The sequence below is a fragment of the Equus asinus genome, chromosome 8, assembly GCF_041296235.1.
Source record: "Equus asinus isolate D_3611 breed Donkey chromosome 8, EquAss-T2T_v2, whole genome shotgun sequence".
NCBI classification, from domain to species: domain Eukaryota; kingdom Metazoa; phylum Chordata; class Mammalia; order Perissodactyla; family Equidae; genus Equus; species Equus asinus.
In genome coordinates, this window is record NC_091797.1 from 57,121,958 (window position 1) to 57,136,159 (window position 14,202).

Here is a 14,202-nt window from a genome sequence, read left to right on the forward strand (position 1 = left end):
AAATTGTTACTTATACTGTTTCTCTGAAAGGAGTCATGGCTGTACTGTGAAAAAAAAAAGAGAAACAAGTCTCTAGATTAAATATTATCAGTTCATCATCATTCTGAAAGAAATAACCACTGCAGCCTAAAGTTTGGGGAATGAAAATAAGTTACTTGGGCACCATTGATTTCTTAACTCATACAAATGTTCATAAAACAGATAGACTAATCTTCGAAAATTAGAAAAATGACCTTTGGCTCCTTAGCTATTTCCAACACTTCTGATGGTGACACTGCAGTGGATTCATACAAGAAGATACTGACACTGTTTCACATTATGCTTTTCACCTGTTTTGCCAATAACACATCAAGGAGATTTGCTATGTCACTGCACTTTAGTTCTCTACTGACGTGAGTCTTTCATGACAGTACAACAGAATCAAAGCCAAAGGTAGTCTCACCAGCTCTCTGAATTACATTATTTCTAAGGCATTTGTATTTGAGAACAACAGTGCTCCTTGGGAAAAGACAACTTTGGAGAAACAGTTCAAAATTATTCCCTTATATTTTGCTCATGTGCTACATTAAGACCAGTAACATTAAAGGTATGGGTACAATGCAATGAATCTGGAGAAGTCAAGAGTACAGAATAAGCTTAAGATATATACAGCTTTAGGACATTTTCAAGGGAAAATCCAAGCATATCACAATACTTAGTATTTGGTTAAATGTAGGAATTCTTCAAATTAAGAAAACTCTATCTGTACAAACTAAAACATCTCAACGCCGAAATTATGAGCATTACTTCTGAATTCAGAGAAGTCGTAAACCTAGAATATGATTAGGGTAAATGCTTATTATACTGCTTTAAAATTTCAGGCCATAAAAGTATAATATAAAGGTATGACACAAAGAAAAAACTTACTAATTTTGATAAACGTGATAATGAACCTCAGTTGCAACAACTCTACTGATAGAGCAAGGTAATTCTTACAAAGAAGTTTTCAGAACTTTTTTCAAATCTTAGACTATGAAATGTAGTTTTATTATTTTGGGGAATTTTGTTACTTTAATCTGTGAGAAAGTGTAAATGTAAATTGAAGCATGGAGACCATCACAGAATCAGCAGAGCCTGCTGGGGCTGGGCACATCCTAGAGACCACACTTTAGACTCAGACATGGCAGGTGTCTTTCCCAAAGTCACAGACGTGAAGGAGGGGCTGGCTGGTAGTGGGGACTCCAAACTCCTTAGAATACTTCCCCTCTGCTCTGTTGTCTCACCACCTTCATATCCCCGAAGCAGGCCTTTAAAAATATGAATATACTGCCTTAATGATGTGCTAAATATTCAAAGTCCAACACTAAAACATTTTCTCACAAACCTAGCACCCATAATGCTTAGGGAATAATGCAAATCAGTGCAGTGGTAATTGTGGGTTCCCCTTCCCATTTTTCTGAATGAGTAGGGACAGCTGAGCCTCCCAAGACAGGAAGTCATCATTTCTGAAGAGAGTCACGTAAGTTAGCAGTCTGCATTCGGTTCTTCTGGAAACCTTGGCCCCTCTGTGGTTTGGGACTGACAGAGCTCTCCGGGTGTAGCAAGTAGGACTGAGGGGAAGACGAGCCCGCGGCTCATGAGCAGACGGGGCGTGGAGCCTGAGGGACAGAGCTCACAGCCTCGCCCAAGCCAAGCTCTCAGGATGATTGTTCTGGAACTTGTTTTACACTTACCAGAAACCGTCAGACCCACATTCAGGAACTTGGCCCATCTCAGGCTGCACGCTACCCATACTTACCGAAAGTGTTCTTAAATCCTGACTCTTCTAATACGTTAACAGGTACAAATTACCCCTCGCAAGTAACAAAAACAGGTCTCCCAGTTGTATGGATTTCAGTGAGAGTCACACGGTGGTAACACCACTAAAGCCCCCGTTTCTCAAAATTAAGGGTGGGCTGAGTGTGGAAAGAAGGCGGGCTGGATTCTGAATGCAGACCACTGACCACAGGTGATAGACAGAAGGCACAAGCGAAGCAATGGTAAAGTCAGTAAACAATGTTTTACTGAAACATTTCAGAACACAGAAAATCTGTCTGAAGTGTAAAGTTACTGTCTTACACAAGAAGGACAGACCCATTTTCAAAGACTAATATGAATACAATAAATATGGAGTATACATACTAATTTATACACAGAAACTCTGCCCCACAGCCATAAAAATTCATATTTAACAGTGCAACATATAATTTAATCATTTGATTTATTTGACAGGTTTTTCTCACTAAACACAAATAACTACCTAGTTTTCATATACATATATAATATATATTTTATGTATATAGATATTCAACAGTCTGTACAGTTTCTAAACATAAAACTCCTAAAAGGCACAATTGTCTATACAACATGTACAAAAATGGCTGGAGCTGACACAAAACAACAATTATTGGTCAAAAGTTCATGATTGCACAAAGATTAGTCATGAGTTCATGTCAGAAAAATGTGCTTTAAGGAAAGGAGGGGTTTCAAAGAAACCTTTAAGTGTTATAGAAAACAAAACAAAAAAACCCTAAAAAATAAAAAGCTACCAGGTTGCTATCACAAGCCTGTCTTCGTCGTCGTCGCTGCTCACGTCACTGAACTGAGCAGTGGCCTGCCTGCGGGGCAGCGCTGCGGGCCGGGGCCCCTGTCTGTCTGGAGGGAGAGTGTGCGGGCCCGACGGCTCTGTGGAAGCTTCTGGACGCGCCTTCCGCAGACGCTCTGCCGCGGCTGCTGGTTGGCCCTGAACACAAGGGGGCTCCTGCTTGAGCTTCACATGATTCACGGAGGCCGCCTTCCCCGTGTCCATCTCACTCGAGCCCTGGAGGCTCGCGTGGTCCCTCGCGGGGGCGGGCGGCTCTAGCACTTTGTTAGCATTTGCCCGCGGGACCTGAGGGGAGCCCTGAGGAGACGCGGTCCTGCTGCCCTGAGTCGCAGTGGCCACGGCAGGCGGCTCGGGTGGCGCCTCGCGCGCTCTGGCTTGGGGGGCGGGTATTTCGGGCGCTCCCTGGGCGTCAACGGTCACTTGACTAACGGAGGGGATTAAAGTGGGCAAGGCTATGTTGAGGATCTGGAGGCCCGGAATGTGCGCCTGCGCGCCGGGGCTGCTCTGCGAGGAGGGGTTTGCGGCCAGCACCTGCAGGCCCACGGCGTTCAGAGCGAGCCCCGGCGGGTGCACCTGCGGGCCGAGGCTGGCGTTGGCCAGGCCCAGAATATTCACGGCCTCCATGCCCAGCGAAGGAAGCGGCTGCAGGCCCGGCGTACCCAGGTTCTGAAGGCCTGGCACACGGATTTGGCCAATGGGAATACATGGCACGACACTGCTCAATTCAGCCACTCCAGTGGGGTTTGTAGTGCCAGAAACTTCCGTGATCGTATCCCCAGGAGTGCCCACAGTTCGGTGAATGACATTGACGGCAGGGAACGTGAGCTGCATTGGGCCAGCCTGAATGGGTACAAACGTGGAATATGTGAGGCCAGCAGGAACCACGTGGATGCCCCCAACTGGAACCACATTATAAGGTGTCCTTGATTGCTGTTGGGAATGCAGAGGGAGGTGGCTGAACAAATGAGTGTGGGGAGAAGGCAGGCCTGGAGTCGGCTGGAGAGCTATGTGCTGCTTGTGTTCTTGAGTGTCGGGCTGAGGCGAGGCCAAGGGAGGGAGCCCTGCTGCTGTCTCAGGGCTGCGCTCAGCTGCAGGAGCAGGAAGGCTGACAGACGATGCGTTCTACAAGACAAGAAAGCACAATCCTTTTACAGCTCTTAGTCCTGAGCTAAAATGCTAGCCTAAGACCTATTCTTCCTAATGAGGTGCAAGTACGTGTATCTGTATTTCACAAAAATTATAAGCTTGCTAAAAATTCTATTTCGATCAAAAAAAATAAATCTCCAATTAAAAATGTATTATGTCTTTAATCTCTTTCTTTATTTTCTAGTACAAATAACGGCAACAAATTTTGCATGGTACGTTGTGTTTTCAAACAAATTTCCTGGATATTGTCTTGTCTATACTAAAATTAACTCTGAGAGGTGGCCATAATTATATTCTTCTGTTGTTGTTACTGCTGGCACCACTAGCACCACCCTATTTTAGAGTTTGAAAGTTACTGAGAAACTGAGATATTGGTTGGCTATGAGTATCAACTCAAGTGGAAAAATTAACTGGAGGATTATTCATTTATGAAATAAAGAGTTGTCACTAATAAAAAGCTCTGCAGTTTTTCATTTGTTCACTCATTCATTCATACGTTTATGAAATGTCTACTGAAAACCAGATTTCCAGGCATGGCAGGTATGAGGGAGATTTTGGCATAGAGAAGCTTCGAGCACAGTGACCAATATGAAAGCATGAAATGCTATGAGTGGGGCTAAATCTTGCCAATCCTCCCCTCCACTCAAGACCATCAGCTAAATATTAGCTTTTTCTTGATAATATCTGTATTACAAAGCTACATTAATTTATATACTAATTTAATTTAAATATTAACATAATTTAAATATCAATGTAATTTAACTAAATTATATCCATTTAGGATGGTCTATAGACATCCAAGCTTTCATAGTCTTTTTTCTCCAGCATTACCTAGCAAACCAAAACATGCCACATTTGGAAATCCTACTGCAATCGTCAATACACACTAGAGGTGACAGAATCATGAAGGAGAGAAGAATGTGTTCCTCCCAGAAGTAAACACTCCTCCAGCGTCACAGTGCACTGAGGGTGACCCTCAGGAGGCAGGCCCGTGTCTGGCCCTGGGCTAGTTTTGGGTAGGAAGCTTTCCCAAGCTGCCACGGCAATTTGACTCTTCAGGCAAAGGGAACTTCTTGATAGGTTTTTTGGGTCACATTAACTTTGCCATAGAAACTGGTAGCTGTCTTGCTGACAGGCACAAAATGCAAAATGCTATCTAGTGCAGAGCTGCCATAGCGCCAGGGGAAAAGAACTCAGAGGAGGCCGTGGGGGAAGAACCCAGGCTCTCAACTGGTGCATACATATTTCTTTATTTCAAGATTAAAAATAAAAAGCAAATAATAATAGAGCTTATTTTTAAAGATCCTTTTGATTCTTTCACAGATTTATAATAGAATATGTGAATTCTGTTTAAAACACCTCACAAGAACTCTCAGGACATAAATGTTCTTTGCCCTGAAATAAAACAAAAAATAAGCTTAAACAAACTATCTAGCCATACGCAAATAATTTAAGTACATTATTTTCTTAAGCCACTAGGTTCCCCATATTTAATGGATTAAACAAACAACAACAAACCATGTACCTGTGTTAAAGCTACAGCCTTTCCTGCCACAGAACTTCTCAGTATTTCTGCTGATTCAGGGTAGTCCACAGACATCTGCTGACACGGGGACCTGGGGGCCGCTTCAGGGGACCTGGAGGAGTCTGCAGGAGTAGCTGCCGCATCTTCGTCACCTGCAGCCTGCTGCCCGTTCTTCGCCGGAGACTGTGTCTCCGTCCTGTAGTCCGACTGCACTGTGCTCAGCACGGTCATCTTGGTGGGCAGCGCTCTGGGCAGAACGTCCCTCGGGTCCGTATGCACCCCAGAAAAGCAATCGGTAATCCTGACGTCTTCGTCTGCACTCACAGAGTCCTGCAGGCTACTTCTCGACGGAAGATGCTGCGGGCTGGCCGTGATGGAGGGAGCTGCCGACAGGACTGATTCAGCCTGGCTGTCTTCATCGTCATCTTCGTTTTCATTATCGTCCTCATCTGCGCCATCAGATTCGTCAAGATCATATCCAGACCGCTCGTAACTGAATCTTTGTTTTTCATCTAATAGAAACAACCAATAGAGTATGTTACAGAAGATTTTGCAAGTAGACAAATGCAATCTTTTATTCTTTATAAGCTTGGCAATACTGTGAGAAATATAAAAGACAAGGACTCCACCCGCAAAAAGCCTACGATTCAATTGAGTAGACGGACATGGGGAAGAACGTCCGTCAGTTTAAGAGGGATTCAGAAGTGAGGTGCTGACAGAGTGGCATGACCGGGGGGGCTTTGTTAGGGACGCGGAGCATGAAATGAGTCTTGGGAGAGTAGGCAGGCAGAAGGTAATGCATAACGAAAATCAGAAATGAAGCCCTCGAATGTTATACTTGTAAAATCCCCAAAAGAAACTAAACTATATAAAAAAAATTTAACAGTTCAATACAATTCTTTTCTGAATCTACTTCTTTGTATCTCCCTTTATTGAACAAATTAAAACAAAAGCAAAAACCTGATAGCATTTTGTATTTGTAAGCAAAATAATGTTCCTTAACACTTGAATCATATTTTAGATGTTTCCACCGTCCTCTGAGGAGTAGTCCTCTCTCATATTTACGCCTCCTTCTACTACTTGTTTACTAAGAGAGGTGCTAAATTTTCCCAGGATGTTTCTTCCATGATGATTCAATCCACTCCCCAGAGGAAGCGGAACGTTAACCACAAGTCACTCCTATCAGCCTCATAACGTCATGGGAGACTGTGTTTAACAAGGAACATTCAAGACTGGCCCGGGAATAGTTTCAAAATTCTCATAAGCTCGTGTGGAACTCGGTTTAAAACCTTATCTATTCAAAATCTTGCAAAATTAGAGGCTCTTTCTCTTATAAAATTAAATGGGGAGGAAACGTCTACCTCAATTCTTTCTCAATGCACTACAATGAAGAAGACACCTGCCCATGTCCAGCTGAGCTGGAATTCCTTCTGCAATTACACGTATTTTTTTGAAGAGAAAAAAATGTAAACAGAGAAATAAGCAATAGGTCTATTTCCTGGCTTTCCCAAATGGTCTGTATATTAATTTATTTTACTACTCTTTCTATTGCACAAAGGTAAGAGCTTAGAGAAAAATCTCAAGGAATCAACACTAAAACATTTGAGGGTGATTATTTCTAGGAGATGGAATGAACTAGAACTTTTATGTTGTTTATCTTGAGCACATGTAACTTCTAAACATTCAAAGATAAAACACATGCATTTAGGTTCCTTTAATATGTGATTTCATAAGCTTTTCCCTTCGAGGGTTCTACTATTTTGCTATAAAATAATATCAATTTATTGAATTGGTGAAAAACAGAAGAAACTGGATGAGGAGGAGGAACAGGTTACTGCAGAGGGAGGTGATTTTTTTCATCAGAGGGAACCCTGCTGCAAAGATGAACTAGGATGAAACGTCCTTTACCTTAAAAAATATTCCTTTTTCTAAAAAAGAAAAGCAAGCCTAATTTTAAATTTACAACTTTTTCCCAACCCGTCATAAAGCTGGGATCCCAGACACTCAAATAGCCCAAACTCTAGGCAGACAGTGTCTGTAGGAAGAGAGAAGACACAGCTTGCGTCATCTGGAGCAGATGCAACAGGACGCTGGTCAGAGGAGATCAGCTCAACAGCTGACAGACTGGTCAGAGCTGCGTGTGGGCTGGCAGGACTGTGTGAATCCTCTGGGCAACACTCTCTTGCAGGCTCTATGCCACGAGCCCCACCCAAGCACTCACAGAAAAGAGCGCTAAGTGTCCACTGTGGTCCAGAGCTGGGGGAGAGGAGCAGTAGCTACACAGACAGGGCAAGGAATTCCACCTGGCTCCACGCTCCCTCTCCCCACCAGGAACAAAAACCTGATCCTGTGAAGGGAAGGGCAACAAGTGTGACTGCCCTCGAGACCCTGGTGAACACCCACTGCAGTGGGGAAAGGGAACAAATGGGAGAAAAAACACAATCTACTCCTTGAGGAGGGACAAGATTACCGGCTGAGTCCGGCACAATAGCTGAGGGAGGGGTAGGGCAGTGAGAGGGCCATAGCCCAGAAACCCAAGAACATGGTACACAGAGAAGACTGAGTCTGACTCAGAACAGAGACGGCACGCTGCCCTCCTGCTCACCCGCTACGACCAAGCTAAAGAGCTTTCCATGACAGGTAACAGCACAATACTTCTGGGAGAGGGAGAGAAGAACAAGAGGGCGCTCCCTGTGAGGAACAGTACAAAGGGAAGACCGAAAAAAAACTAGAACTGATGAGGCACTGCTCTCGTAATCCATCCCCCACCTCAAACACAAGGTACCTCTATGGGCATCTGAAGCCTCTGGTGCACTGAGGTAGTCATGGCAACAACAAATCTCTCAAACCCAGTCCAGCTTCTAACTAGAAAAATTCTAACTCTCACACCAAAGGCTTAGCAGGAGGAGGCCTGCCCATTGCCAGGCATAAAACCGATTTACATTATCTCTACTGTTTTACATAAGATGTCCAGCTTCCAACAAAAATTACAAGGCATACAAAAAAGCAAGAAAAAACACAGTCAGAAGAGGAAAAGCAACCAGAACTGGCCAGATATAACACAGATGTCAGAACTGTCAGAGAATTTAAAATAATTACGATTAATATGCTAAAGGCTCTGATGGAAAATGAAGATAACATAGAAAATCAGGTGGGAATTTCAGTTGAGAGATGGAAAACTAGGAAAAGAATGAAATAAAATGCTACAAATGAAAAAGACAGTAATGGTGACAACAAGAAAACTGTCAAACCCAGAATTCTATGCCTATTAAAATAACTTTCAAAGAAGAAGGAGAAATACAGACTGTCTTTGAAAAAGAAAAACTGAGCAGATTCATTGCCAGCAAACCTACTTGATAATAAATGTTAAAGGAAGCTCTTCAGGTAGAGAAAATATGGCATCAGATGGGAACTTGGATCTACACCAAAAAACAAAGAGCATCAGACATAAGAAGGTAATAAACGAAGGTAAAATTACTTCCCAAATGTTTAATTGCTTGCTCTAAAAGATAACTGAATGTCCACAGAAAAACAGTAACAATGTATCGTGTGTTTACTGCATATATAAATGTAAAGGTATGATAACAATAGCACAAAGGATGGAAAGGAGGAATTGTGCATATACTGTTATAAAGTCTTTATGCTACATGGAAAGCAATGTAATATTATTTGAAGGTAGACAATTACATGTTTTTAAAAGGGAGTCAATAGAGGAAATAAAATAGAATCGTAAACAATGCTCAATTAAGGCATAAAAAGAAGAAACATAAAATGAAGCAAATAGAAAACAGCTGGCAAGATGGTAGATTTTATCCCAACTACGTGAATAACATCACTAAAAAAAATGGTCTAACACATGAATTAAAAGACAGAGATTGCTAGAATGGATAAAAAAGCAAGTTCCAAATACTGTTTACAAGAAATCAATTTTAGATACAAAGACATAAATAGACTGAAGGTGAAGTTCGGAGATACACCTTAAATCATTAACTAAAATATAGCTGGATAAACTATACTAATATCAGACCAAGTAGACTTCAGAACAAAAAATATTATAAAGGATAAACAGGAGCACTAGGTAATGATAAAGGGGTTAACTCGCTATGAACATATAACAATCCTAAATATGCAGCAACTAAACCAGAGATTCAAAATAAAAGAGGCTAATACTGAAAAGAGTAATAAATTCACAATTACAGCTGATGACTTTAACACTCCACTCTCAGTAATTGATGGAACAAGTATATAGAGGATCAGTAAAAACACAGAGGACCTACAAACACTATCAATCAACTAGACCTAACAGTTATAGACTGTTCCACCCAATGACACCAGAATATAGTTTTCTTGTAAGTGTACATGGAACATTCACCAATATACACCATATCCTGAGTTACAAAACCAACCCCAACAAATTTAAATGAATAGAAATCACAGAGTATGTTTTTAGATGAAAACAGAATTAAACTAGAAATCAATAACTGGAAGATATCTGAAAAATCCCCAATATTCCAGAATTAAACAACATACTTAACAACGGGTCAAAGAGAAAGTTTCAAAGAAAAGCTAGAAATATTTTGACTGGATGAAAATTAAAATATAACATCCAAAATTTGTGGGATGCAATTAAAGCAGTGGTTAGTGGGAAATTTACTGATATCAAACACTTTTATTAGTAAAGAAGAAAGGTCTCAAGTAAATAATCTAAGTTCTCACCTTTAGAAATTAGAAAAAGAAAGCTAAACCTAAAGTAAGGAGTAGGAAAGAAATAATAAAAATGAGAACAGAAATAATGAAATTGACAAAAGGAAAACAGAGAGAGGGGATATAAATTACCAATATTAGGAAAGGAAGAGGAGACATCACTGCAGATCTCACAGACATTAAAAGGACAATAAGGAAATCTATGAAAAATTCCATGCCCTACCAATGAACAACTGGAATTCAAAATTAAAAATACAATACTATTTACAATACCACCAAAAGAATGAAATATTTAGATATAAATTTTAAAATGTGCAGCATCTGTATAGTGAAAGCTACAAAACAGTGGTTAAAGAAATCAAAGATGGGAAAGAAATGAAGAGATATACCATATTCATAGATTGGAAGTCTGGATATTGTTAAGATAGCATTTCTCCCCAATTTGATCTAAAGATGCAATTCAATTCCATTAAAAACCTCACAAACATTTTTCAGATATTGACAACAAGATTCTAAAATTTCTATGGAAAAGAATCAAAACTAGAACAGCCAAAACAATTTTGAAAAAGGAGAGAAGGTGAAGTACTCCCATTAAAGACAGTGTGGTACTGGCAAAAGGATGGACATATAGCATCAACAGATTGGAAGAGAGAGTGCAGAGATAAAAACCCCACAGATATACTTAGCTAAATTTTGACAAAGGGAATTCTATGAAGAAAGGGTAGTCTTTTCAATAAATGGTGCTGACACTAGTGGACATCCACACACTAAAAAATGAATATTGATACATATCTTACACAAATAACTCAAAGGAGATTGTACACCTAAATGTAAAATCTAAAACTATAAAACTTTTTGAAGAAAACTGTAGAGAATCTATGTGACTGGATTAGACAGATTTCTTACATATTACACTAAAAGCACAATCAATAAAAGAAAAAATTGATAAACTGGGGTTTACAATATTGAGGTTTTTCTCTGAGAAAGACACTGCAAAAGAGAACAATAAGACAAACCACAGACTGGGAGAAACCATCTGCAAATCACACTTCTGACAAAGGGATTATATCCAGAATACACAAAAAAACTATCAAAATTCAACAATAAGAAAACAAACAATCCATTTTAAAACATGGGCGAAATTTCTGAATACTTCACCAAAGAAGACATCTGGAAAGCAAATAGTACATGAAAAGATGTTCAACGTCATCAATCATTAGGGGAATGCAAATTAAAACCACAATGAAATACCACTACATATCTATTAGACTATTTTTTAAAAACCAGTGCTGGTAAGATTGCAGAACAACTGGACTCTCATGTGCTGCCAGTGGGAATGTAAAATGGTACAGACACTTTGAAAAACAGTTTGACAGTTTCTTATAAAGCTAAATGTACACTAGCCATATGACCCAGAGATTCCACTCCTAGTATCAAACCCTGGAGAAATGGAAACGTACACGCACATAAAAACCTGTACATGAATGTCAATAGCAACTTTATTCATAATTGCCAAAAACTGGAAGCAACCCAGACATCTTTGAACAGGTCAGTGGCTAAAAACTCTGACACATCAATACAATGGAATACTCCTCCGCAAGAGAAAGGAATGAACTATTGACTCACACAACAACACGGATGAATCTCACCTGCACTTTGCTAAGTGAAAGAAACCAGACCCCTAAAACTACTATTCTATGATTCCTTTCATGACACACTGGAAGAGGCAAAACCGCAGGGAGGAAAAGAGATCAGTGGTTGCTGGGGGCTGTTGGGTGGGGGAGCTGTTGTCTTATAAAGGAGTGGCACAGGGGAATTTTGGGGGTGAAGGAACTGTTCTGTATAGAACCATGAGGTGAACATATAATTCTATGTATTTGTCAAACACCAGAGAACTGTACACCATAAAGTGAATTTTATTGTATGTGAATAAAAACATAATCAAGCAGGACGCAGGGAGATTTAAGATGGAAGGCAAGTTGAGACAGACAACTCTACGTGAAGTACAAATGACCACACAAGCACGCTGAAGGGGGCGGGGGAAAGGTCCCACTCAGGTAAGCACAGCAAAGGGGTCCTGACCAGATACTGAGGAGGCTAAAGACAAAAGAACTGCACAGAAACACTGCGCCGTAACTGTAGATCTGTTTTTCACAGGTGGGTCAGGATTTCTGAAACTAGTTTACTGGTATATCGGAGTTGAAGAAATATATAAACATAATGTAGATAAGACTCAAGTTTCTCACTGTAGGTGAAAGAACAAAGGAAACGGAGAAGGCTAGAATAAACTTTGTGGTGGTGGACTGGAATTGAAATTATCAGTATGGACTCATGTTCTCATTTATATATATGACATAAGTGTGTGTATATACATGTATATACACACACAGATACAGAAGTAAATACAGATGTGTGTGCATGTCTCAGTTAGCATACACACATCCATTTTCTAGCTCTATCCAGTGAGAGGGGCTGGAAGTGACGACAGGTCAGTAGCAAGGAATCCACTACCCAGCAGCTAGATCTTGGTTTCTAAATAACCATTCTCCAGTAAAGGGACCCAGCGGTCCGTGGAGACAAGGTTGATTCCAGGGCTGGAACGTCCTGGGGTGCCAGAAAGCAAGGAACTGCATAAGGAAAAAGAGATGGGCCATACTGAAAGGGGACAGGAACAGACCTCAGAGTTCTCAATGGCCAATGAGAACTTGAGCTAGACAATAAATAACGACTGTATTGGATTAGAACCCAAAGAATAAAAATACATATCCTTGAGTCCATACTGATGTAAATGAATCAATGGATGATTGAACGAATGGAGAAATAGTAACTTCTCCTTGCAGAAAAATTCCAATTAATAAATTAAACCACCACATTAACACTCACCACAGGCAAGATCCATCAACGCATAAACCAGATATCTGCATAGTCTCAAAGTATCTCCCACAAATACTTAATATTTATAAAGGCAGCAACAGTAAGTACAGAAGAGAGTCCCAGCAGACATCACCTTAGCCAAGTAATGAAGGCTGATAGGACTAATAACACACTGACATAACGTACCCCTGATATGATGCACTAAGAAAAGCACACCATCCTATGGGAGCTTCCCAATAATGCACAACCTCTATCCAATCATGAGTATGTATCAGAAAACCCCAAACGAGAAACACCCTACACAATAACTACTAGTACTCTCCAGAAGTGTCAAGGTGATGAGAGAAAGACAGAAGAACTCACTGGAAGAGGCTAAGGAGCTGTGACGACTAAATGCAATGTGGGATCCTGAAGGAGATCCTGGGACAGAAAAGGGATATGAGTGCAAAAATTGGTGAAATCTGAGGGAGTTCTGTACTTTAGTTAGTAATATTGAGCTGAGGTTCATTTCTCAGTGCTGACAAACAGTCTACAGTTACGTAAGATTCTACCATTAGGGGAAGCTGGGCGAACAGCACAGGAACTCTCTACATTTGTTATGCAACTTTTCTGTAAGATTGAAATAATCTTTTAAAAAAATGGCATTAAAAGAAAAATTATGTCAATACTCCAGGGTCTTTATTTTACTCTATTGACACCAATATTTTGTCTCATTTAGATAAGCTTGCATCAAGACTTTTCTTTCTGATAAACAATAGGAAAGAAAAAACTTGCTTAATAGAGAAGTATTAATTCTTGAAACCAATTCCAGTACTTCCCTTGGTTAACGTAAAAGCACAAGAAATTTCTCCAAAATACACCCTACCCTATATACATGTTTTAAATTTTCACCACCTAAAATTGTTTTTGTCTTGTATTTTGTAAATGTATTTCTGCATTTCCTATTCAATTATGCATAAAATGACTCAGTGGCTCTACTCCGGTTCCAGCCATGCAGACTCCAAAAGAACCTGGCTTAGCACTACACCTAGACCAACACTATTTGATCATAACCAAAACAAGGGTTAATTAAGGACTTATTTGACATTTTCTCAATGATTTTTTTAAAAAGAAACATACAGTTAATTATTTTAAAGTGTCGAGCCCACAGCTCGCAAATGTCAGAGCTGAGACTGAAACCCAGCTTTGTCTCCTGAGCTTGTGCTAAACATGCCACATTATGCGAAATATCATTTTTAAAAAAACCTAACTGTAGAATGATCTGAAGGTCAACAATGAATTATAGTCAATGAGCTAGCTTATAAATATGTATGAGTTGAATGTTCATAGG

At 40.3% G+C, this 14,202-nt stretch overlaps 1 protein-coding gene across 6 annotated transcripts in view; it reads right to left on the bottom strand.

Moving 5' to 3' along the window:
- Positions 1 to 365: 365 nt before the first annotated feature.
- The window catches only part of HIVEP1 (HIVEP zinc finger 1), a 137,862-nt gene continuing 124,025 nt past the window's right edge, over positions 366 to 14,202 (bottom strand). For all 6 annotated transcript variants that reach the window (XM_070515623.1, XM_070515620.1, XM_070515622.1 and 3 more), the window contains 2 exons: positions 5,295 to 5,806; positions 366 to 3,745 (listed from right to left, as the gene is read on the bottom strand). In XM_070515623.1, the coding sequence (XP_070371724.1) occupies positions 2,564 to 3,745; positions 5,295 to 5,806 (1,694 nt within the window). In that variant the 3' untranslated portion in view covers positions 366 to 2,563. The remainder of the gene's footprint in view (positions 3,746 to 5,294; positions 5,807 to 14,202) is intronic.